The sequence below is a fragment of the Pavona decussata genome, unplaced genomic scaffold (assembly GCF_977016875.1).
Source record: "Pavona decussata unplaced genomic scaffold, jaPavDecu1.1 SCAFFOLD_330, whole genome shotgun sequence".
NCBI classification, from domain to species: Eukaryota; Metazoa; Cnidaria; class Anthozoa; order Scleractinia; family Agariciidae; genus Pavona; species Pavona decussata.
In genome coordinates, this window is record NW_028145718.1 from 150,463 (window position 1) to 175,042 (window position 24,580).

Genomic DNA, 24,580 nt, shown 5'->3' on the forward strand with positions numbered 1-24,580 from the left:
CGAGGCTGATGAGTGCATCCGCTGGATTTCAGTACTGCCACCTCGAAAATCAATATGGCAGATGAGAGATCTGTGTTCGTTACTGTTGGAACAACAAGCTTTGATCGTTTAATTGAAACCGTTTCGACCAAGGATTTTGTCGAAGTAATAAGCCATGTTTCCATAATTGTCTTATTTATTTAAAAAAAAATTGACAATAATTAAATCTTTTACAGCTTTTAGAAAGGCTGGGTTACCACAGCGTGGTTCTCCAAATAGGAAGAGGTGTTTATGAGCCTGAAGTTATAAGAAGAAGGGATTTCTCCTTGGAATACTACAGATATAAAGATTCAATAGCTGCTGATATTCAAAGGGCATCGCTTGTGATTAGTCATGCAGGTACAGCAAACTTTGTTTTTAAACTCAAAACTTCTTTATATACCAGATAAACTAGAGAATTAGTTATTCAGTGAAAAGGCATCAGCATCGATAGTAAAAAGGAGACAGAATAAAGCAGAGAAAAAAAGCTGCCATAATGATAGTCTGTAAAAGAGTAATGGGCCCCATGTAAGCCAGTCTGCAGAGTATGAGATCCCGTGCGCGCACTGAGGCCCGAGAGTTACAGAGAGAGAATTTAAGGAAGGCTTGTACATGCAGTTGCCATGCTCTGCAGACTGGCATGCAAAGCAAACCAACTGGAAGGAGACAAAAAAAAAGAAAGAAAAAAAAAAGAGGATTTCAAGGAGGCTTTGTACAGAAGTGTTTTTTCCTAATGAATGTCTTTATTGGTAATTTATTTGTTTTATAAATAATTTGTCCTTCAGTAATGTTCAAGTTATTGATACAACAATAGTGCACCCCTTTATTATGATGTAAACCATCATTATAATGCACCTATCAATCAATACAATCAATATAAGCAGGGCACTACTATTAAAAATTAAGAAAAACAGAGTTTCTGGTTTCATTGCCTTCTCCCTAGAAGACTACAACATAGTAATTTTTTCTCTTGAAATCCTGAAAGGGGGAAGAACTCTCCAAGTACATGAATTTTTGTGAATGAGCCTCACATGCCCGACTGTCTGCATTCCATACATCATTCACTCTGACTAGAGATCCCATTCTCACTCAGACATCGTAATCAGCCCTCATATAATGACATCTTCAAACATGTTTTTTTGAAATGGCAGTGATGGGGAAGATATAATCAAGGCTCATTTGGGCTTATTTATTTATTTAATTATCTATTAGTAATACTTTTTCAATGGTTCTTTCTCGGCCTTTCTTGAAACCAACCAAACAATCTCCTCCAAGAAAGAGGGTGATGGGAAATGACAGTTTTATAGGGATGGCCATAACAAAGAAGAAGGGGAAGTCCAGGCTTTTTGTTTCAAATCAGCCCCCTTCTGCTATGATGGAATGTTGATACAGGTCAACCATCTTGCCCTGGATCTCCTTTCTCCCTACCCATTATGAAATGAGCTTCATTTTGGATATCAATCACAGCTGTCTTTTGTGTAAGGTATTGTTAAAGTGACAAATTATTCATGGAACCCATCTATTCATTGAAACATAAAAGAACAATAAAACAACAACAAAAGAACAAAAGGTGAAGTTTCTCAGCAGAAGTTGCATAACTAAACTAACATGAATAAAAGTACATTGCCCTGTGCTATCAGGGAAGTGATGTTTTTTAGGTTATTCAAAAACAAACGACAGTTCCCAATAAGAATGGGCACTATCTATGCTATCATTGTGATAAAAAAGAAGGAAAACAGATAATCACAGTTTCCAGTGAAATATTGAAAGTAATTTGCATATCAAACAAACTCACGGTGGAAACGCAAGCAAATGTAATTTTCAATCAACTACGTGTGTTTTTTCGGCAAGATACCGCAATTCCAAGCAAAAGTTTTGAATGTAATGATCCTAAATCATATAAATATGTTGCTTTCAAAGGGCGCTGCTACCGTTTCTTTATGTAAACTCCTCCCCCTGTGCAAACAAAGAAATAACACTCTTGAGGATTCATGCTGCGGGACAAAAGATACCTCCAGCAGTGGCACACTTTGCTATGCTCATAAAGCATCATGGTACCCCACTTTTTTCGGGCAACATGTTTCGTGATGTGGGCACAATTTCGTAATGCCCTTTTAACTTTGACAAGCCTTGGGGAAATTCAAGAAAGGGATTATATCATGTGTGAAAGTTGGACTGCTTTAATGTTCTTATGTGGCTATCCCTGAGACGAAAAGGACTGGTACATGTACAAACAAGAAAAAGTATTATTTTTACTGTGCTACAGTGCCAAACACTATTATTACCAAAATTGCGGCAAAATGGCTAAGATCGGTACCCTATTTAAGACCAAAACGGCTGAAAAACCATACCCTTTGGGGCCACACATACCTATATAGCCCATAAAAGGGAGTACCCCCCCCCCCCCCCCCACCCGGGCCAAGCACTAACTACGGTATTGCACAAATTTCAGTGGATCATAAATTACAAGGCTTTATACTGATATACCTTTTTTTGTTTCTCGTCTCAGGGGCTGGTAGTGTGTTAGAAACATTACAAGTGGGCCAGCCACTCATTGTTGTAATTAATGAACTTCTGATGGACAATCATCAGTTGGAGTTGGCAAGTCAACTTGCAGAGGATGGGCATTTATATTATGCTACATGCAGGTCTGTAAAATATGACTATGTTATAACAATAACATCATCTGGAGGTCATCATATCACATAGTCAAAAATTTACTGCTGACTGCCAATACAATAAATCAAATTGGAAGCATTTAGACTGCAAAAAGTCAATGAACTTGAGACAGTACAAATACAGTAAATGACAAGTATCTGCATGTTTCAAGGTACAAATGCCAAAGGTGTTGTACAAAAGAAAAACCAAGCTAACAGCTACCATATTAACCCTTTAAGCCCTAACAGTGATCAGCATCAAAATTCTCCTTGTAATATCAATGCTTATTCAACCCCTGAGGTCATGAGAATGAAGGATATGATCACCCGAGGTGAATTTTCTTGATATTTTAATAAATTCTCCCTAGTAGTTTCACAAGAAAAGTATGGGGACAAGATAGGAGAATTTGTTCCTTGCTATCAGGGGTTAAAAGGTGAAGCAACATTTTGTGATGTCATAGTTTCCTGATTTTTTAGGGTGACATTTTGGAACACAAAATTTTCAAGTTGAAAATGTGGAGAAATTGTCAAAATGTTCATCCTATCAAGACCAAAAATAAATGACTGCTCTTTTTTGTGACATCAAACATGAACTTTTGATGTCGCACAAATTTCCCGTAATAAAGCATCTAATGTGTTGCTGAAATGAAGAGTGAAAAGGATGCAGCATTTTTACATGGACCATAAATTGGTGCGCTGTCTTCTTTTTTTTTTATTGCTTTGGTAGTCCTTTTGTGAATTTCAATTACTGGGGGTATTGAGAGATCAACAGCAACACCAAGTGTGTTTCTTGTTCAAACTATTTAGCTGGTTCAGTTGTATGAGAGTAAAAAACTCAGCCAAAGTACAGTGGTTGTGTGGTAAGGAAATCTTAGGGGTGGAGTTTTACATTAAGTTGCACAAAGTGGAATGGGAGAGTTGTTAGGGAGATTGAGAATTACTTTAAATTATAGCAAGCGGCAGAAATGACCATCGTGATGTTTTAATCCTACAATTGCGGATCGCTGTTTTCAATTTCTCAGTAAAATTACAAGTTTTGCGTTGGCATCAACGACTAGAATTATCTTGCACTACTCTCATCCGTGTATCTTTTTTTTTTTTTTTCAAGAAAGCATAAACGCGAATCTCACGTTTTCCGTTTGCCGTAAACTCAATTCTGAATCTCTCTATTGTTTGAAAAAATGAAGACTCTACTTCCAATCAGATAAGCTTGGATTCTGATGAGTTGTGAGTGAAACATAATTTTGTCATTAAACTTGTGTCCACAGCACACTGCACGAGACACTCAGAGACAAAGATTTAACAAAACTGAAGCCATTTCCTCCTGGGAAACCTGAACTTTTCTCTTCATTTGTAGACAAAGTAATGGGCTTCCATCCACAGTGACGGGTCTTCATGTTGACAAAGAATGAACAGTCGATTGACAGCGTAATGGCAAAGGAAATTGATGTGAAGTCAGTTTCTCTGGGAAAAAAATCAGCTTACCAGTTTAACTGTCAAAAAAGACAATAAAATATAAAAAGTTACAAAAATCAGAATTTTTAATAAATAAAGTGTCTACTATTTCTTACTTTTATTGTCTAGTTACTATTCTCTATTATCCGGTTCTTCAGGTTTACATTAGCAACAAAACCACTTATTTTGAGTGAGACTTTACCGGTCTTTTTGGACTGTATTTCACGTTTATCAGCGTGGCATCATTCTTTAATTGTTCATAGTTTCTATTGCTTTCCAAGCCAGCGTTGCACATTACTAACAGGGGACTTGATATATTTCCAATTGCATGGCAAAGATAGGTATTTTACATATTGGAAATTGACGTATAATATTCGCTAAAAGGCCAAAACATATGCTCGGACCTAGAAAGAATTGTCCTTCTCAGGGTCAAAACGCCGTGATTTTACATCTTTCTTTACGTAATTTATGGGCCGACCCCAGATTGGCTTGTTGACGGCCAAAACCAAATGTTTCCAATTTGGAACGTACGCGATTGTTAGAAACTGATTCATTTATATTCATTCAGGTTGTTATTAAGGACGGTGCCTACTATTGTTACTGCGCATACGTCCTGTGCATCTCGAGATACTCGGGTTTCCTATGGGTCGTGCCTACTAATACAGGGATATTTTTGCACGGTTCAAAACTATGCAGAGAAACTGGCAGAACTTACCAAATGCTTTTGGTATCTCAAAAAAAAATTGGGGGTAACCATGCAATCAACTTACTCTAAATGTTAAGAAATCAAATTTTATTGTCTTTAAATCTCGTAGTAAAAAGCTCAAAAAGGAGCTTAATATTAAATTCAATAACAAGACTTTAGAAAGAGTTAAGCAAACGAAGTTTTTGGGAATCATAGTTGATGAACACTTGACATGGAAAGATCACATTGATTATGTTACTTTAAAAATAATAAGAATTTGCGGAATTCTACGAAGAATTCGCTTTTTTCTGAACCAATCAACACTAAAATTGTTATATTATAGCTTAATATACCCTTACCTACACTATGGAAATATAGTTTGGGCTAATAACTTTCCTACACGGTTAGAAAACTGATTTAAGCTGCAAAAGAAAATTTTAAGAATCATCACTTTCTCTCCTTATAATACACTATCTCTTCCACTTTTCAATAAGTTGGAAATTCTAAACATACACCAAATAAATGATCTCTTGATTTCTTCATTCAGTTACAACCTGGTCAACAATGCTCTTCCACCTTATTTTAATAATTTTTGTATTATTAATGCAGAACTTCACAATTATCATACAAGAAGTTCAAGAAAGCTACATAAAACTTTTAATAGGACAAATTATAGTGTTTATTCAACTCGCAACAAAGTAATTAATACTTGGAATAATATTCCTGCACCTATTAAGCAATCAAATAGTGTTTTTATTTTCAACAAGAATATGAAAAAGTTTTTGATTTCTGGTGCTTAACGCTTTTGGACAATTTTACTTTATTATACTGGTACTGAAATAATGATTAGATTAAGCCTTGGCTACATATTGTTAACGTATATCGTACAATACAATTAACAAGTAATGTACCGATACCTATTAATTAATTTTATAGTTATGTATTGTAATAGGGGAACGGCCTTGTAAAAGCCCGCAAGGGTTTCTTCAGTTTCCCTCCCAAATAGTTATCTTATTTTGTCACATTTCACATTGTAAATGATTTCAAATATGGGTAAATAAACAATCAATCAATCAATCAATCAATTTTTCAGAGATAATTAAGCTTCAATTTAGGGGAAAAATCCCATACATTGCTTTATATTTTCGCGTTTAATTAATGTTTAATTATCTCCGAAAAATGCGTGGTTACCCCCAATTTTCTTTTTGGATTCCAATAGCCCTTGCTAAGATCTGCTTTTCCCGCATAGTCATAAACCGCACAAAAATACTTCGGTATTAGTAGGCACCGTCCTTAAAAATAGATTTTCTGTCCGCAGCAAAGTTTGTGAAGATCCTTTTTGGTGAGCCAAACTTGACACTTCAGGTTCCAACCCACTCAGGTAATGTTTAAACCCCCCACTCTCTGGAAGGCCCTTCCCGGCATATGCCCTATTCCCCAAATTAAGCACAAAACTAAAAAGGCCCGGGGATGTTTCAGTATTCGAATTGTTTGACGCATTATTCCCAAAGTCTCCTGCTCGGGAAGCTTAGGGCAATACCGGCGACACCAACAAAGCGACTGTATGAGAGGTTACACTGAGGAACGCAGGTTGTTCTCAAGCGGAGAACAATTGCGCAATATTGTCCAACGTTGGGCCTGGCTCTTTTGTTCTATAATTAGGTCTTCGATGATCTTTCACTTGAAATTTTTCTAAACATTAGATTCCCCATTTAATAGAATTAACGTAAGTGGTTTTGGACATCGCTAAGGCAGCTACAGTCATGTCGAAGCTGAACAAGAGAGCGTGGGAAAACCACCAGCTGACCTTGAACACCAAACTCAAGGTGTATTAGGCATGCGTCCTCAGCACCTTGCTTTACAGCAGTGAGTCTTGGACAACCTACGCTAGACAAGAGAACCGCCTGGAAGGCTTCCACCTTCGCTGCCTGCGACGAATCATGGGCATCAGGTGGCAGGACAGAGTCACTAGCACAGCTGTTCTGGAGAAGGCAGGCTCGCTCCGTATGGAGGACGGTCGCATCCCAAAGGACCTCTTGTACGGTCAGCTAGCCTCGGGATGCCGCCCTGAAGGCTGCCCAGCTCTCCGCTATAAGGACGTCTACAAGCGGGACCTGAAACTGACGGACATCAACCCAGACGGCTGGGAAAAGCTCGCGGATGACAGAGACGGCTGGCGTCTTGCCGTACGTGATGGTGTCAGGAGTGGAGAGGAGAAGAGGAACCTCCAGCTGGAGAACAAACGGACAAAACGAAAAGAGAGACAGCAAACCGCGGACACAAACCAGCCATCCACCTTTGCGTGCAACAATTGTGGCAGAGACTGCCATGCTAGGATTGGACTATTGAGCCACATCCGGCGCTGCGCTAAACAGAAAGACTGACCCAACAGGGCGCACACCATTGTCTTCCGAGACTGAAGGATGCCTACTAAGTGGTTTTGATTTTTACGCGACGGTGAAAACGATGTGGAAATTCTAGTATGGACGGAAAACCTTGGATGCGTTTTCCACACGAAAACTCCGTTTTCAACGCTTTCTGAATTAGTGCCAAAGCGTTCACTTTTGAGGTAAAAAACCCCATAAATTTCATGGCCATATCTTCGTTTTCTTGTGTTAGAGAAATTTCTTACAAATCTTTTATCATTCTTCAAAAAGGCTGTGACAAGGTGGTTTGATGACTGCTTGTGATGAAGCTGTCGATAGTACCTTTGCGAGTCTCCCTTGAATTCTTGGATTCTTTATTGGAAGTGAACTAAAGGTAGAAATGTAGCGGGGGGGGGGGGGTGCGTAACATTTGATCCCTGGAAAAATATTCACCAACTCAAAAACAACTTTACACTGAGCCTGGACCTTGAGAAATTTTGTTTGGTTTGTTTGTAAGATAATCGATAGATCTTTGAAGAAAGGTTTGGATAGGCGGGTTGGATGTTGTGTATTTGTTCCCCTTGGAAGAAAACAACAAGTTTTGCGGGATTTATCAAAAACGGTGCGTTCATTACTTTTAGAACTTTAAGTTCTGAGACGTAATTAAAGAAACAGCTTGACGTCCTAACTGCAGGAACCGGTAACTACAATGAAATGACTGGCGGCTTGGTCAGGGGTAATGGGGGTCCGAGTCACTCTGCAGTCTCAGAAGTCATGACACAGTTCACACGCAAAAGTTAAAGTTACCATTTCAAAGAAGCGCTTGCTGTCTCCGTTTGCTGTCCAGCTACTCAAAGAAAACAGACACTTGGTTTGGTTAGGTTTATTTTCTCTTAGTGTATACCTTTCTTCTGAAGCTTTTTGTAAACCGTTATCCCGCAAAAATTGACCACCTTGCAATAGTTATTAACACTCAGTAAATATACCCCAATACAAACAGTGCACACGGTAATATCAAAATAACGCTGACGTTAGTTACTGCGCCAGCGTTGCAGTTGTCGCCGCTGCAGCAATCCATGCGGCATGTGACGTCAGAGAACCCAGACTCCTTTAAGTTCTTGCAAGTTAGATTGTCGTTGTCAGAGCACTGCTTGGCAGTCATGCATCCCTTACCATACTGCTTTACTGTATGTGATTTGGCGCTGTAGGAGATTTTTCCTTTGTAGCATCGGTCAAACCCTGGGGGGCACTGAAGCTGGCTTGATTTACAATCGTCGAAGGACAAAAAGCTCGCACACTTGTGACACCTTAAGCCGCTTGCTATATGAACATGAAATAAACGTGGTTAAGACATGGAAACGTACTTGAACTTTTGCTAACAGCTATCTCTGTAGAAATGCCATATCCGGCCTTGCCGGAAAACTGCCTATCCATTTAAAATTATCTCCCCACAAGGGTAATGTCTTCCTTACAACGGTCAGTCAATTCTGCCCAAGGGTGATCTGCCGGCTAGACATAAGGGAGCTTTAGCAACGACGACGGCAACGCCAACGTAAACGTTACTGAAACGAGAAGCTGTTTCCAGCTTATACTCGGGCCATATTTGACTGTGTGGTGCGTAAAGCCTACAATCTTCTAACAGTGATAACTTCCAGCATCGCCAATTTCCCCAAATAGATAGCCTGCGAGCAAGCTCTCTTGGGGATGGATCCTCTTTCCCCCTCCCCCCCCCCCCACCCCCAAGAGAGCTTGCTCGCAGGCTACCATAGATACAGAGATATAGTGAGGCAATAAGTAACCACCAGATAGAATTGTATTTCTTGCAGTCAGAATGAAATACAGGGGAAAACGACATTTGTCATACGAATGTTTTTTACTATCCCCGGGCTTTAATCCTTGCGTTTTCACCTTTCGTTTAGAGACAGAAACCATTTGTACGGTCCTAATATGTATGTGACGCCGGGTCAATGATGGATCGTAATTTTCGGTATGATCTAGACCCGGGGGGCGGGGGGTACTCCGTTATGTGGCCTTAGCAGGGAGTGCAGCCCGATAGGGTATGATTTTCAGGGTGTTTTGTCTTCAACGGAGTATCTATTTCATCACTTTCTGTCTTAAACAGGGTATCCCTACATGACCTAATGGCTTAAACAGATTGTGATTGCCAATGCATTAAAATACAGTAAGAAACTAGTGTATTTTTATTTAATTCTAGTCTTAAACAGGGTGTGATTATGGGTTAAATGTCTTAGAAAGGACCTGAAAATTTTGAATTCTGACTTAAACGGGATAGGGAAATCGAAGAATTGTGTCTTAAACAGGGTCAGGGTTTGAACGCCCGGGCCGCGCCTCCCTACCCAAGCATCTGTTGATTACTCCCCCGCCCGATCTAGAGTAACGTTGCGCATCACGCGTATGCTTATATCCTTGTACGTTTTTCAATGTTTCGCTGTTTATATTTTTAAATGAAATTCAGGGGAAAGCATTTGTTATTCACCTTTCATTTGAAGACAGAAACCGTTTCTACATTGATCGTTTTTCTATAGTAAACGTGAGACATCTTTATCTATCTTGGCCCGCGAGGTCATAGACTGATTTAGCGGCCAAATTTTCGGTTAAACAAAACTAACCTTGAGGCACTCAGGTTAGCCTAAAGAGCACTCCATTTAGCCTAAATAGCACTTAGGTTAGCTTAAATAGCTCCCCGGTTAGCTTAACGGTTAGCAGTTTATTAGTTGGGGTTGTTCATGCCTCGCATGCCTCGCATGTTTCGTTCATGCCTCGCACGTCTAGCTCGCATATTGTAAACACTCCTCATGGCCCGATAACAAAGAACGCGACCGAGAATTTAATGAATTCGATAACACGACAAAAAACGTAACTCGTACCAGCCGAGTACAAAAAACGAGACCGAGAACAATAACTCGTCGCCCGAAGTCTTATCTCTCGGCCCATCGCGACCCCAAAAAGAAAAAAGAATTTGATAATGCTACAACTCGGTCTGCCTTACGGCCCGAGTAAATAGACGTTCGCGTTACGTGTATTACTTCGCGATTATTCCAATTCGTTCAACTTGTAGAATGTGGGCCGCGAAGTACCCGGGAACTAAATTCATAGGCACGACGTTCAAGTAACGAAGGATAATGAAAAATTTACCGTCTTGTGCTCACGTTCTCCGAAAAGCCTTGAATTTGGCCATTTCACGTTGTTTTGCTGATGACGGCAAAGAAATGTACCAAAACATATAACGCAAGTGCAGGGCCATTGTTTTTGCTCATTAAGCCTATTGTTTTGTGGCGTTCCCGTTGCCGTCGTCCTTGCTAAAGCTCCCCATATTTATTTGAAAAAGAATCGACGCACTGACAATAAATGATATATCCAAGTGATGTATTTATTCTGTTTACCGGCCCACCGGCGCGGCATGCAGGGGAGCTGGGTTGCCGTAGGATCCCACTCATGTATGCTATCTTCAATCCTGACATTGGCCGCAAAAAGTCAATTTAAAATTTTTTGGATATAATAGAAATTTACGGTAAAATTTCAAAGCCACCCAAAATTAAGCATGGCAAATCTATGAAACACTGTAACCCAAAACTAAGGGGAAGCATTTGAACGCCGCTTTGTGATATCCACTAGAGTTTCAGAAAAGTATTGGAAAGCCAGATTCAGCGTACTTACCAACTGAACAAGTTAGTACAAGAAGTAAAGCTAGAGCCTTCTTTAGTGGCGCCATCTTCAGAATAACGTTAAGGAATAACCACCGTCATCGATTATGACTTTTAACTACTTCAGCTGCCATTGAGTCTTCATTGGTTAATTACATTAAACTTCAAAGGGTAGCTTTATTATATTTTAAATGAATTACAAATGTGAGAATGAACTTCAATAATTATTATTACATAAACGTAGTTGACAAAGGTGAAAAAAGTTGAAAAGAGTTTATGGGAACAAACCTGACAAGCGCAGCTGACAGCGCAACTGCAACCAGTGGTCTGTTCTGTAATAACTTATTGGCGACTGATATTCCTTCAATGTCAAAATAAGAGATCTGTATCGTTGTACAATTTAGTCAAGCACAAACAAAGTTTAAAAAAGCCGTTAAGTTTTCCGCTCAAGCCAAAGAGAAATGATGTCACTGCGTTTTCGCATTTATGTACAACAACCACAACACAAAGCTTTATTTAATAAATTTAAATTTTTTACAGGAATATACAGCCTGCATATAGCAGAGCTAATAGAGGCGAGCTGTGTAACTTTTAAAAATAATTATTACAAACATGAATAAAATTAGAATAAATTAGTAAATATAAATATAAGTAAGTAGATAAGTACACGCATTCGTTCTTTTAAGCAACTTGATAAGAGAAAATTAAATAAGTAGAATATACATAATTATACATACACATATATATACCCATATACAATACTTCGGGAAAATAAGAAAGAGAAGAAAAGCGAATATATCCTGTCAAGGTTTCATAAACTGATCTTCATAGTATGATATGTTCAAGACACAATTTAAATACTCGAAAATGCGCTAAAAAGGGTCTTTCCATTGTGTGATAAAGAAGTCTAGTCTCTTATTTCTTAAGTACACAGAAAATAGTGCACCGGTTCTAGAAAATGTTGAAGTTAAGCAGGGGCGTAGCCAGGATTTTTCTAGAGGTACGCACAATTTTCCAAATACCCCCCCCCCCCCCCCCCTCCCGCCGTCAATCTTTTTTTACGTGCAATGATGCCATGATTAAATTTTCTTTACTGTCAGGATGGTGAGGTTATGCTGTAAGTGTGATATGGCAATTACGTCGTTAAATTCTTTTCTGCTTTGTTGGGTTCATTGAAGTGCTTCAACCCTTTTATTCATTTAGCCAACAAGCTAGCGGTATCTCAGGGTTTTGTTCACAATGAGCATTTTTTAGCACTGTGGGCCACATCATTGTTTTTGATCAGCATTAAGTACGCGCTTACTCAGTACAAATCTACAAACAAAAAATCAAAGTGTACATGTTTAGATCTTCATCGCCAAGACCAACACAACTAAGGCACTATAAATTAATATAACTGTAGATACTTCAGCTTCCATAAAGGCATAAGGGATATAACGGTTTACCTTTACAAACAGAAAGCTAACCGTCTGTCTTTCCTTCCAGCAGACAGAAATGACCACATTTAGGTCTATTTCCTTGTGTTTGTGAATATGTATTACGGATAGCGAGGACAACCTCGCATCTGACATAGCACCCCGAAGTAGCGTCTTAAGCCTCTTCATGCTACTAAAAATCCGCTCTGCAGCACACGTAGACACAGGGTATGTGACAAGTGTATTGACTGCTACAGCAATTCCAGGGTAAAATTCTGGGATAGAAAAGTCCAGCGTTTCCACCAAGGTCTGGGGAATCCCATCTTCAACCGACAGCCACTTATGACGCGGACACCTACTCACTTCTCGTTTTAATTAATCATGGCACATATGCATGTCTTCGCCATAGTGGTTATAGATGTCTGCGACACTAGTTTCCGTCAGGTCTTGAAGATTTCCTGAACTGAAATTTTAATTTTAAACACGTCGCTTCTCTGTGGAAACCGACATTCGGGGTGTGAAAAAACACACTTCGTTGCTTTATAAAAATTATCTCAAAAATTATTGAAATTGTGGGGGTTTTTTTTATCAAATTATTATGTTTTATTTACTTGCTTTTTATTCATTTTATTTTATTTTATCTTACCTGATTTTATTTTATTTTATTTTCGACTTTTTCAGGTACGCACGTGCGTATGTGCGTATAGGTCGCTGCACCTCTGTTAAGTGTTTCGAAGTGAGTTTCGTAGCTTCGTCAATGTTACTTTTTGAAGTTTTCATTGCTGACTTGAATTTTGTACAAAGTGTGGTTGTCACTAAAAATGAAAATAGTAGATCGGTCGGCTTTTAAACTTTGTATATCGAAGCGATTACAGTGGAAGCTCTCGTAAGCGGATACCCTCGAGACGCGAAAAGGCGTCCGTAACTCGAGAGCTGGCCGCTTCCGAGAATGGTTCTCATAATCGGCCACTAGAGGTGTAAGGGATAGATGGCCGTGTTTTGCACTTGTTTAAGACTTGCTTATTAGTTTTAGCGCGAAAGTGAACGCGCGAAAGGTGTGGAAACCTCTGTTATGCAAATAAGCCTCAAGTATTCAATCAAGCGCGGACCGCCTAAAGGATCATGATATGTGAAGAGTGTGGATAAGCCAACACAATTGTAAGTCGTACATTTCCGGCGATTGTTTGCTAGTTCTTCATAACAAGTTTAGTTTTCAAACAATATTGTTCTTTACCTTTCAGTTTGACTGTTGCTGTTAAACAGAGGCAACCAGTGCATTATATAGCGGATCTCTGTAAGCCCCACTAGCTATAAAGTAAATACAATAAACCCAAAATAGACTTTACAGCTCTGACAACAACCTGGGAGGAAAAACTAAATATCAAAGTGCTATTTTTCAACAACACCGCGTTGAACAAACAAGTTATGTAGTTCTTTTTCTAAAGGTTCGTTGGTTCCTTTAAGTCCTTCAACAACTTTACACGCCCAATGGAAGTACTCAGTAACCCTTTCTTCAGTCCATCCTTCTGGGGTTACACGATTAAGATCTCTTAAGTTGTTGAGTTTATCACCGAGTTTAACAAGCTTGGCTTTGTGGCTGAAATAAACCAGAAACAAAGAAATCAATGTTTTGTTAAAATCAGTACAGTTGTTAAAGATAAATTTCCCTTTGTTAACTGCGAAAAGGCTGGCATGTTACTACGAACAACTCTCTTTCTGGCATTTTTGGTTTGTTGAAGGCACAATTTCGGGGTAATTTAACTAATGTAGTAAAAACTACTCGAGCCATTCCTCATCTACAACACACATTACCTTTCAGTCTTATCAACGCATGCGTGTTGAAGTATTGTCTTTACAATTTCTTTCTCTGGATTAATATCCCTGGATGCAATTTCCTTACATAACGAAATTAAATAAAAAGTTAGTTTTCATCTAAAACATTTACCCAGGGTCTTGCAACTGGTTGCTTCACTGAACTTGGTTTGTTATTTTCACAGCTTGTGAGGTCAGGTTAATGAAACCCTGTAGTGTATGCCGGGATACGTGTAGACTATTTTGGAAGAGAGACTTGGGAGAATGCTACGGGTGAGGGGGGGGGGGGGGGGGGGACCTGTAATGACCGGTTCTTTGCTGTGGTGTTCATGTTCGTAATCCAGTTTAATTCATGACTTGCATGTGTGTTAGGACTCTACAAATCCGAGCAATAATAGAAATTGTAAAGAATGTTACATATCCGCAGCTTCGCTGTCACTCTCATCAAACTCCGGATAGCAAAAATTAGTCGAACTGGGACGCTGATTGGGGCGGCGCACTTATTGGATTTGAAACAAGGGTAGCAATCACTGAAAGAGTGCGCTTATTGAAAGAAGGCCGTTAAAATAAGTTATTATTGGTCGAAAAATTAAAAAAAAATTCCAAATTTGAACTGTTGTTGCATGCATTGCACATTTTGTATGATAAACATCAATACATTTTCATTTTTCACCAGAAGGCCATTTAAATTCCTAAGAATTCCACACAAGTACAATATGGCCATTGATACTTTTGCTGTGCAAACTTCACAATCAAAACACGGAAATATCCACAATACATTGAAACTCGTTTAAGTTTCATTGCATATTTTTGACTTTCAGTGAATATTTTTTGGTGAAAATATCACCCATCCTGTACCAAGCCATACAAGTAGACGTGAACACCAGGTGAAGTGGAGCAAATTTCACACATACAGTTTACAACATACAAATATATCATACAAACCTGCACGTTTTTGCATGAACAATTTGAAGTCTTTTACGTTCCAGTTTTGGCAGGTTTTTATCATCTGTCACCTCACTCACAATCTGTCGAACTTCAGGTCCAAATCTTGATTCTACTTCATCAAAAGTGGTACTAGTGTCTTCAACAGTGTCATGAAGAATGGCCGCCTTCATTTGGATGATGAGATTTACATGTAAAACAAACAATGAAACTTTAATATTGTACTCATAACCATTCTTTGTGGCCCAAGTAAGAAGATATATTGAATTGACAGTAAGAAATGAAGTAACAAAATACTCGACCACAAAATATTAGGGCACAGGATCCACTCATGTTAGGGGAACTCAGATTTCTATTTTTTCCTGTATACCTGTGTCACTGATTGAATAATACACTCACACTAGTTTGGTAAGGATGCTATTTTACAAGTGAGACTTCAGCTGCTTTACAAGAGATTAAACCTTGATAAGTCCAAAAATGGCTGTTTTTTTATCCAACAACAGATTTGATTTTGGACCTCAAACGCTCACCACTAGATTTCGTAGGTTTATGTTGAAGGGTGTTCAACATAAGCTGTTCCAAAAAACAAATAGATATTTTGGAAAACTTATGAAATGATGTCCTTACAACACTTATAAAGCTTTGAAATAAGATTTAATTCTCTTTATAGAGAAGTAAATTTTAATTTCTGATTTATATTATTATTCATTATTGTTTCCAGTTATTTCTGAGTGGAATGCAGGTAAACTAGCTTTGGGTAGCTAAGTGCATTACCACTATTAAAATACATATTTTAATTAAAGGCTTTGGAGCAAAATAATGTCCCATAGTTTTATCAGAAATTAAAGTAACAGAGTTTGATTATGGATCTCAGTTGCTTTCCACATGTAGATTCAGTAGATTTCTACATAAAAAAATTCCTACATTTTTTTAACCATGAGACACCTTAGTTTAAAAATCTTTGGGGCAGGGGGGTATGTAGGGGGCAACAAAATTTATGAAAAATCAACAAGTATATAAATAAAACAAGAAAGTTCTTTCCGTGACTGTTCTGAAAACCACATTTTCACAAACTGTGATAAATGCACTAGCTGTTTAAAGATTGTCATCACTATAATCATCATCATCATCATTGTTATTATTCCTGTTGTTGTTATTCATAATAGCAAGAATTTTCATAAAAAATATATGGAACCTTAATTAAAGTGTTGATGTATTTAGCACTGTAGTGCAAATTGGGGAAACAGTAAGTGACTGAAAGAAATAATACAAACTAGAACATAACCACCTCTAAAAATTACAATGGGTAGGAAGGCTTACTGGTTTATTAGGTATATACAAAGCAACCTATCTAGAGACTAAGAGGGCAGAGAGAGGACTTGAAACAAGGACATCCAGACTACCAGTCAGTGCCTGTAAACACTCTGCTGTGCCACCTAGATTCATCCTCCAGGATTCAAGCAGATTTTTGTATAACTCAGTTGGAGATGGTCCAAGTGCTCCTTACACACTTAATACAAATTGGCAGCACTCAGACATATTAGTGGCATGGAGGTGCACATGCCATTTTTGGATTTGAAATAATTAGCAAATTTCCAAATTGAAATCCAAAATGAGGCTGGTATTAAGAAGGGCCCGACATAAAGAATTATGCCCGGGATGTTGGACGGTTGGAAGCAGTACAAATTGTACCTTTTAAATGCCCAATGAATATTGGGTATTTAAAAGGTATTCCCCTCACTATTAATTATCATTCCTATTGTTTTTTATGTAAAAATTGTAGTATGTTTCTATTATTGCTCTTTTATTATTCTTTACTTTTTTGCTCTATTTAGTTGCACGTTATATGCCAGTTAGTTGCACGTGGCAGTGACCAACTCGAAAGCCTAAGCTCCTTTGGTCACTGCGCACATTTTACTTTTCACATTTATGTAATTTAATGCTATCTTTATATTACTTTTCTTATATATTGTAACTTCCTTTTGTTGTGAGCCATAAATAGTGCACAATAATAAAAACCTTAAAAACCTTAACCTCTTTTTTTTTATCATATGGGTCAAGTTTTAACATATAAAAATATTATGACTCTTTTTAAACCCTTATTTGCGCCTGCCTGTCCTTATGTTCGTGCGTTGGAAAATATGTAACTCTGGTGATAATTCAATAACATGGTTATCCTAGCGTTAAGAAAATATAATCCATCAGCCCGTGCACCGATGGATGGCGGTTTCGACAACGACATAATATGTTGTTATCTCAGTCTACATAGTGTAACATTTTAGGCGACTTACTTTGGTCGGTATATTGTATTATATACCAACGCAAAATAAGCCAGTAGTTACTGGCCTAAAATGTCACACTATGTAAAGAGTAACATTATACCGACGCAAAATAAGCCAGTAGTTACTGGCCTAAAATGTCACACTATAAACCGACGCAAAATAAGCCAGTAGTTACTGGCCTAAAATGTCACACTATGTAAAGAGTAACATTATACCGACGCAAAATAAGCCAGTAGTTACTGGCCTAAAATGTCACGCTATGTAATAAGTGGATGCAAAATCGGCCAATAGTTACTGGCCTAAAATGTTGCACTAGGTAATGAAAGCAGTTCCAAAATCGGCCGTTAGTTACTGGCCTAAAATGTTTCAGTATATAATGTAAGCGGATCCAAAATCGGCCAGTAGTTACTGGCCTAAAATGTCACACTATATACCGACGCAAAATAAGCCAGTAGTTACTGGCCTAAAATGTCACACTATGTAAAGAGTAACATTATACCTACGCAAAATAAGCCAGTAGTTACTGGCCTAAAATGTCACACTATGTAAAGAGTAAATATGTACCGACGCAAAATAAGCCAGTAGTTACTGGCCTAAAATGTCACACTATGTAAAGAGTAAATATGTACCGACGCAAAATAAGCCAGTAATCACTGGCCTAAAATGTCACACTATGTAATAAGTGGATGCAAAATCGGCCAGTAGTTACTGGCCTAAAATGTCACACTATGTAAAGAGTAACTATATACCGACGCAAAATAAGCCAGTAGTTACTGGCCTAAAATGTCACACTATGTAATAAGTGGATGCAAAATCGGCTAGTAGTTACTGGCCTAAAATGTTGCACCAGGTAATGAAAGCGGTTCCAAAATCGGCCGTTAGTTACTGGCCTAAAATGTTGCAGTATATAATGTAAGCGGATCCAAAATCGGCCAGTAGTTACTTGCCTAAAATGTTGCAGTATGTAATGTAAGCGGTTTCAAAATCGGCCGTTAGTTACTGGCCTAAAATGTTTCAGTATATAATGTAAGCGGACCCAAAATCGGCCAGTAGTTACTGGCCTAAAATGTCGCAGTATGTAATGTAAGTGGATCAAAAATCGGCCGTTAGATACTGGCCGAAAATGTTGCAGTATGTAATAAATGTTGATATATAGACGGAAAATAAGCCAGTAGTTACTGGCCTAAAATGTTGCAGTATGTAATTTAAGCGGATCCAAAATCGGCCGTTAGATACTGGCCTAAAATGTCACAGTATGTAATGTAATCGGATCCAAAATCGGCCGTTAGATACTGGCCTAAAATGTTGCAGTATATAATGTAAGCGGATCCAAAATCGGCCGTTAGATACTGGCCTAACTGGCCCACTGTTTTCGACACCATTTTGACGGGTAGACAAACAGGCTAAAGTTTAAAACACGACTGGACGCTTTCTTTCACAGCTACATCCCTCCAATTTTTTTCTTAAAATCCTTTTCCTAGTGCCAAAAGTTTTGTGAATTTTTCAGAAGCAATATTTTATGAAAATTATTTGACATCGGATTTCCATACAAACACTGTTATTTCAAGACGTGTTTGCCTACCCTTCGAAATGGCGTCAAAAACCGTGATAATGTCTATTGGTTCATGCTTAGCGTGCGTATGTCGAGTTTTGGATGCACGCGAGAAGTTTTTAAAGCACGAGAGACGCTTCTTGAGTGCTCTCCAAACTTCACAAGTGCAGCCATAACTCGAGATACGTTTAGTAAAAGTATGAACCACTTTTTTTATGACATGGTGAAAGTATTTCGAGATTCACCAAACGTATGCGCGGTAGCAAAACTAGGCGCCGTCCTTAAAAATAATTAACGTAAACTGTGCGAGGAGGCTTCATTGAGGAATGCGTAGTACAGAGCCTATTAGTGCGCGATCTATTTTATCTTGTGGCGGACACTTTCTTACCTTTGCTGCGACGTTTTTTTAATTTAATCTGGCACAACTTTTTTTTTTTTTTTTATCCCGGCGCGACTTTTCTACTGGAGCTCATTTGAAGACCGCTACAATCTTTTAAAATTTAGAGCTCAAAGTACGTACACGTTTGGTGGAGCAAAATAGCTGACGTGGTAGACAAAGATTTGTTGAAGGCTACTGCTGAATCCAGCCATATTCGTGAATTAAAAGAGGGAGGGCAATGCAACACATTACCCGAAACCATACTATGCAATGCGATAGCTCGAAAACCACACCAGGCTTTACAAGCGTGACTCTTAATTTTTTCCCTGTTTTATTTTACGCGGATGACAAATTTACACTGTTCACGAATACGGCAGGATTCAGCGCTAAATATTTCATAATTGCCTTATCTAAATCGTTGTCCGCCATGTCAGCCATCTTGCTCAAGCACACATGAACGCACTTTGAGCCCGCAATAAAGATAGTAGCGGTCTACTGATGAAAAAGTCGCGTGGTTAGCGATTGATATCGATTATCAATACCAATTGATAGATTAATTGGTATCGGTTGCAGATTGATGGGTCCCGAAATTTTTTTTACAATTTTTTTTTGACAAATTAAAAGTTTGTTCCATTGGCCAATCTATAGACTTCAAAAAACGGAAAGTGTTTGCATCGTGCCTTCACAGAAAAATTCTGGTAGTAGAAGTTGTACTTTTGCAAATAATGAAATTGCCAACAACAGCAGCATGAGTTGTGGCAAAATAATGAATAAAGCACAATACCTAGCCTTATAATAACTAACCTAATCGAGCTTAAAAACGAAGACTGATCACATACATACAAACTAAAAAATCTATGAGGCGCCAATTGTGTCAGAAAGAAATAAAATATGCAGCAAAATATAAAAAAGACGTTCGTTTTTTACAACAAAGTAGTAAGCGATGAAACATTTTAGTTTTGTTGTTTGGTATTTCGTTCCCAGGGCTTCCTAAAAATGGCGGATGATCGAACAGGTAGCGTGCGTGACGTCTGTTAAAGGTTGCTGAACCAATCGATAGCAATCGATGAACGGTTTTTGTGTAGGTATCAATACAAATTAACTAATTTTATCGATTGATATCGATTGAATTTCCAATCATCGATTTCCATCGATTGAATACCCCGGGAAAAAAAACATTGAAAACCTTACTTTGAAAAGAGTCAGTATATTTTTATTGTATAACAAAATAAAGCAGTTGTTTATATGTGCATTGTGTTTGTATCTTTGCTTGTTGAATGCTTGTAGCTAACACGGTGAACATGTATCAGGCATGGTCTAGCTTGCCCGTGTCAACAACGGAAACCACAACGTAAACCTCAACGTAAACGTGGCTTGAAAATACAATTTCGTGTTAATTCGAGATTATTCTGATTCGTTTAAATTGTACAGTGTGGCTGGAACCGCTGCTAATACATACTGCAACATCTTAGGCCAGTAACTACTGGCTTATTTTCCGTCTGTATATTAACACTTATTACATACCGCAACATTTTAGGCCAGTATCTAACGGCCGATTTTGGAACCGCTTACATTATACAGTCGAACCTGTATTAAGCGGCACCGTATTAAGCGGTCACCCTCTATTAGCGGTCAGTTGTCAAAGTCCCGAAAATTACTCCTCTTATTTACTGTAATCCTGACCTGTATTAAACGGTCACCTCTATTAAGCGGTCGCGGTCACCCTATACTAAGTCCCAGCGAGCTGTTTCCATTGTCTTGACCTGTTTTCAACGGTCACCTTGTAAAAGGAAACCACTTAAATATGGTAACAAATAGCGTGCCAGGCAATTGAGCTTCACACAATCGTGGCGTTAATGTTTTACTAGTCTGTTTGAATACCATGTTCTACTCGTCATACCATTTTATCGCCGAACTTTCTTAACCAAGTAAGAGATGTATTCTGTGCAACCTGTATTAAGCGGTCACTTAGCCATTCCCCGAGGGTGACCGTTTAATACAGGTTCGACTGTATACTGCAACATTTTAGGTCAGTATCTAACGGCCGATTTTGGAACCGCTTTCATTACCTAGTCCAACATTTTAGGCCAGTAACTAACGGCCGATTTTGGATCCGCTTACATTACATACTGCAACATTTTAGGCCAGTAACTACTGGCCGATTTTGGATCCGCTCACGTTATATACTGAAACATTTTAGGCCAGTATCTAACGGCCAATTTTAGAACCGCTTACATTACATACTGCAACATTTTAGGCCAGTAACTACTGGCCGATTTTGGATTCGCTTACATTATATACTGAAACATTTTAGGCCAGTAACTAACGGCCGATTTTGAAACCGCTTACAATACATACTGCAACATTTTAGGCCAGTAACTACTGGCCGATTTTGGATCCGCTTACATTGTATACTGAAACATTTTAGGCCAGTAACTAATGGCCGATTTTGGATCCGCTTACATTACATATTGCAACATTTTAGGCCAGTAACTACTGGCCGATTTTGAAACCGCATTCATTATATACTGAAACATTTTAGGCCAGTATCTAACGGCCGATTTTGGAACCGCTTACATTACATACTGCAACATTTTAGGCCAGTAACTACTGGCCGATTTTGGAACCGCTTACATTATATACTGAAACATTTTAGGCCAGTAACTAACGGCCGATTTTGGATCCGCTTACATTACATATTGCAACATTTTAGGCCAGTAACTACTGGCCGATTTTGCATCCACTTATTACACTGGCTTATTTTGCGTCGGTATATAGTTACTCTTTACATAGTGTGACATTTTAGGCCAGTAACTACTGGCTTATTTTGCGTCGGTATATAGTTACTCTTTACATAGTGTGACATTTTAGGCCAGTAACTACTGGCTTATTTTGCGTCTGTATATTAACACTTATTACATACTGTGACATTTTAGGCCAATAACTACTGGCTTATTTTCCGTCGGTACATTAATACTGTGAAATTTTAAGCAGATAACTACTTGCTTAATTTCATGTCGGTATATTAACTATATACTAAAACACCGACGAAAGTAAGTCGCTTAAAATGTTACACTATATAGACTGTGTTAATCGCATATTATGTCATAATATGTAGTGCCCCGATGGATCGAGCCCATACAATCAGCAAAGCCCGCCGCGTGCGTGATAATCACAAGCTTACCTGAAGCACTTGTGTGTCGTTAATACCCCCTTCTTTCCACAAAATATAAGCCACCCCAATTGGATGATTTATGTACGGTGTTTTCTCGGGGTCTTTCCGTCGCTGATCCTTATGTTTCAAGGCAGCAAAATGTACTGCTTCCAGGATTTGGCCGGCTATATTTATGCTGTCTTCCATCGCACTGTCCACCATTTTCTTTTGTTTTTGTGCCCAGTCTCTCGCGGTGGAATTTGGAATTTTTAGAATGGCATGGGGTCTGGCATGGGGGGTTGCAGGGTCATAAGCTCCTGCCCTCAGCCAGAGGAAGCTGGACAATAAAAGCAAGAAGAAAACAGTAATATCACTCTTCATTATCGCAAACTATTTCATGTTGACTTTCATAACCAAATGAAAGGTATGATGGCATGAAATAAGAAAATAACAAACAATGTATAAACAGACGGCTTACACAGGGGCCGGGCTGGATTTGTTCGATCCCCGATTAGCCGAGTAATCGTCAGGACCGTAATAGAAGGAGAGGCAGGGAGGGCTTGACCCCACCCCTTCCCCCCCCCCCCCCCCGCCAGAATTTTTGTTAGTTAAAAAACAATCTGCCAAAAAATATATAATTAAAACAAATTACTGCACGTCAGCTTAAGCGTGCACAGGTCAAGTCGGAGGAACTTTTGCTCTTCTATTTGACTTGTATAAGGCCTGTTACTGAATACGCATGCCCTGTTTATCATCATAGCCTCCTGAAATGCCTTTCAGTAGATCTAGAGAGATGTCAAAGGCGAGCTTTGCGTATTATCTATCAGTCCAGATTGTTCGTACAACGAGGCGCTTCCTTTGACTGGTCTAGTTCCCTTACACGAGCGCCGCGAGTTCTTATGTGATAAGCTCTTTAATTCCATCCTGTCTAATCTCTCGCACAAGCTGTATAGCTTACTGCCTCCATAGAATGAGTGCGAAGTCAATTTAAGGAGTCAGCACTCTTTTACTACACGGCGCCTCCACACCATCCGTACTCGCAATATAGTTTTATCTATCACTATGTCCATAAAGCAACGATGTAATATTGTTTTTCTTAATTATATTTTTTTGTCCTTTTATATTTTAATTCTTGATTGATAGGTTTTTTTAACTATAAAAGTTCACGCTAAAAGAGAGCGACGTTTCGACCGTCCGACGGTCATTTTCAAGTTCAAAATGAGAAGTAAAATATGTGCTATACAAAACTAATGAGATACTGACTTAAAAAGCTCTAAGATATTCACGCTATTATTTTTTATATTGTTTAGATGTGAATACCTTAGAGCTTTTTAAGTCAGTATCTCATTAGTTTTTTCACAATTGTATTTAAGCACATATTTTACTTCTCATTTTGAACTTGAAAATGACCGTCGGACGGTCGAAACGTCGTTCTCTTTTAACGTTAACTTTTATAGTTAAATAGTTTTTTTTAGCTTGGTAATGTCATTCATTCATTTTTATATATTTTATTGTAAATCAGACGTAATTCAGCCTGTGGCTGCAAGGTTTTTATTGATAAACTATCTTTCTCTCTGTCAATCAGCCTTGAATTCTGACTCTACAAGTGCATTTTCACAACCTTTAATAATCTGTTTACTACCTGTCAGTTTCCTTCGCTTACAGTTTGTAAAAATGGAATTTGAGATAAAACTTGTTCCAAAGTTTCGAGCCCTTTTTTTTTACTCCTTGGCGCCAAATCAAGGAGTATTTTATATTAACAGCTTGCCTTGATTCATGGGCTATGTTCAGCCAGGCGAACCACTCTGCAGAAGAACGTAACGTATATAGGCTATTTCTGATCCACGGTTTTGCAATTCATAAAACCCAAGTACATTTTAGCTTTTATTGCGTATTTTTTTATCAAATGATTTTAAATTTTAGGCGGCTTAGATTAACTGATTGATGTATTGAATATTAGCATCAGTAGCCACCAAATTGCAGAGGATTTCAGGACTTTTACAGAGATTTTATAAATTCCTACAGCCTCAGATACATGAGTTGGAGTAACATGTAAAACTGTAACATATTACAAGGCTACTAAAAATTTACCATCTTTGTATTTATTACTGTGAATGTTTTCAAGGAGTCTAAGACCTGCACTTGTTAAGTGTTTATTATTTCTACTGAGGACATAATGCTTTGGTTGCTCACCT

The 24,580-nt window shown here is 38.4% G+C and overlaps 3 protein-coding genes across 3 annotated transcripts; 1 reads left to right on the forward strand and 2 right to left on the reverse strand.

Annotated features, from left to right (window-relative positions):
• Window positions 1-7: 7 nt before the first annotated feature.
• Window positions 8-4,245, forward strand: LOC146453407 (UDP-N-acetylglucosamine transferase subunit ALG13-like). Its single transcript, XM_085096534.1, has 4 exons — window positions 8-144; window positions 216-378; window positions 2,528-2,666; window positions 3,944-4,245. Exons 1-4 carry the CDS (start codon window positions 55-57, stop codon window positions 4,059-4,061), a joined length of 510 nt encoding a protein of 169 aa, XP_084952660.1. The 5' UTR covers window positions 8-54; the 3' UTR covers window positions 4,062-4,245.
• A 3,433-nt stretch (window positions 4,246-7,678) lies between these two features.
• Window positions 7,679-13,285, reverse strand: LOC146453408 (uncharacterized). The gene is made up of 2 exons (XM_085096566.1): window positions 10,860-13,285; window positions 7,679-8,501 (listed from the first exon to the last, which is right to left on the reverse strand). The coding sequence occupies exons 1-2, from the start codon at window positions 10,912-10,914 to the stop codon at window positions 8,155-8,157; spliced, it is 402 nt and encodes a 133-aa protein (XP_084952692.1). The 5' UTR covers window positions 10,915-13,285; the 3' UTR covers window positions 7,679-8,154.
• Window positions 13,286-13,427: 142 nt separating this feature from the next.
• LOC146453409 (guanosine-3',5'-bis(diphosphate) 3'-pyrophosphohydrolase MESH1-like) lies at window positions 13,428-22,631 on the reverse strand. Its single transcript, XM_085096565.1, has 3 exons — window positions 22,416-22,631; window positions 15,019-15,185; window positions 13,428-13,858 (listed from the first exon to the last, which is right to left on the reverse strand). Exons 1-3 carry the CDS (start codon window positions 22,605-22,607, stop codon window positions 13,651-13,653), a joined length of 567 nt encoding a protein of 188 aa, XP_084952691.1. The 5' UTR covers window positions 22,608-22,631; the 3' UTR covers window positions 13,428-13,650.
• Window positions 22,632-24,580: the final 1,949 nt, after the last annotated feature.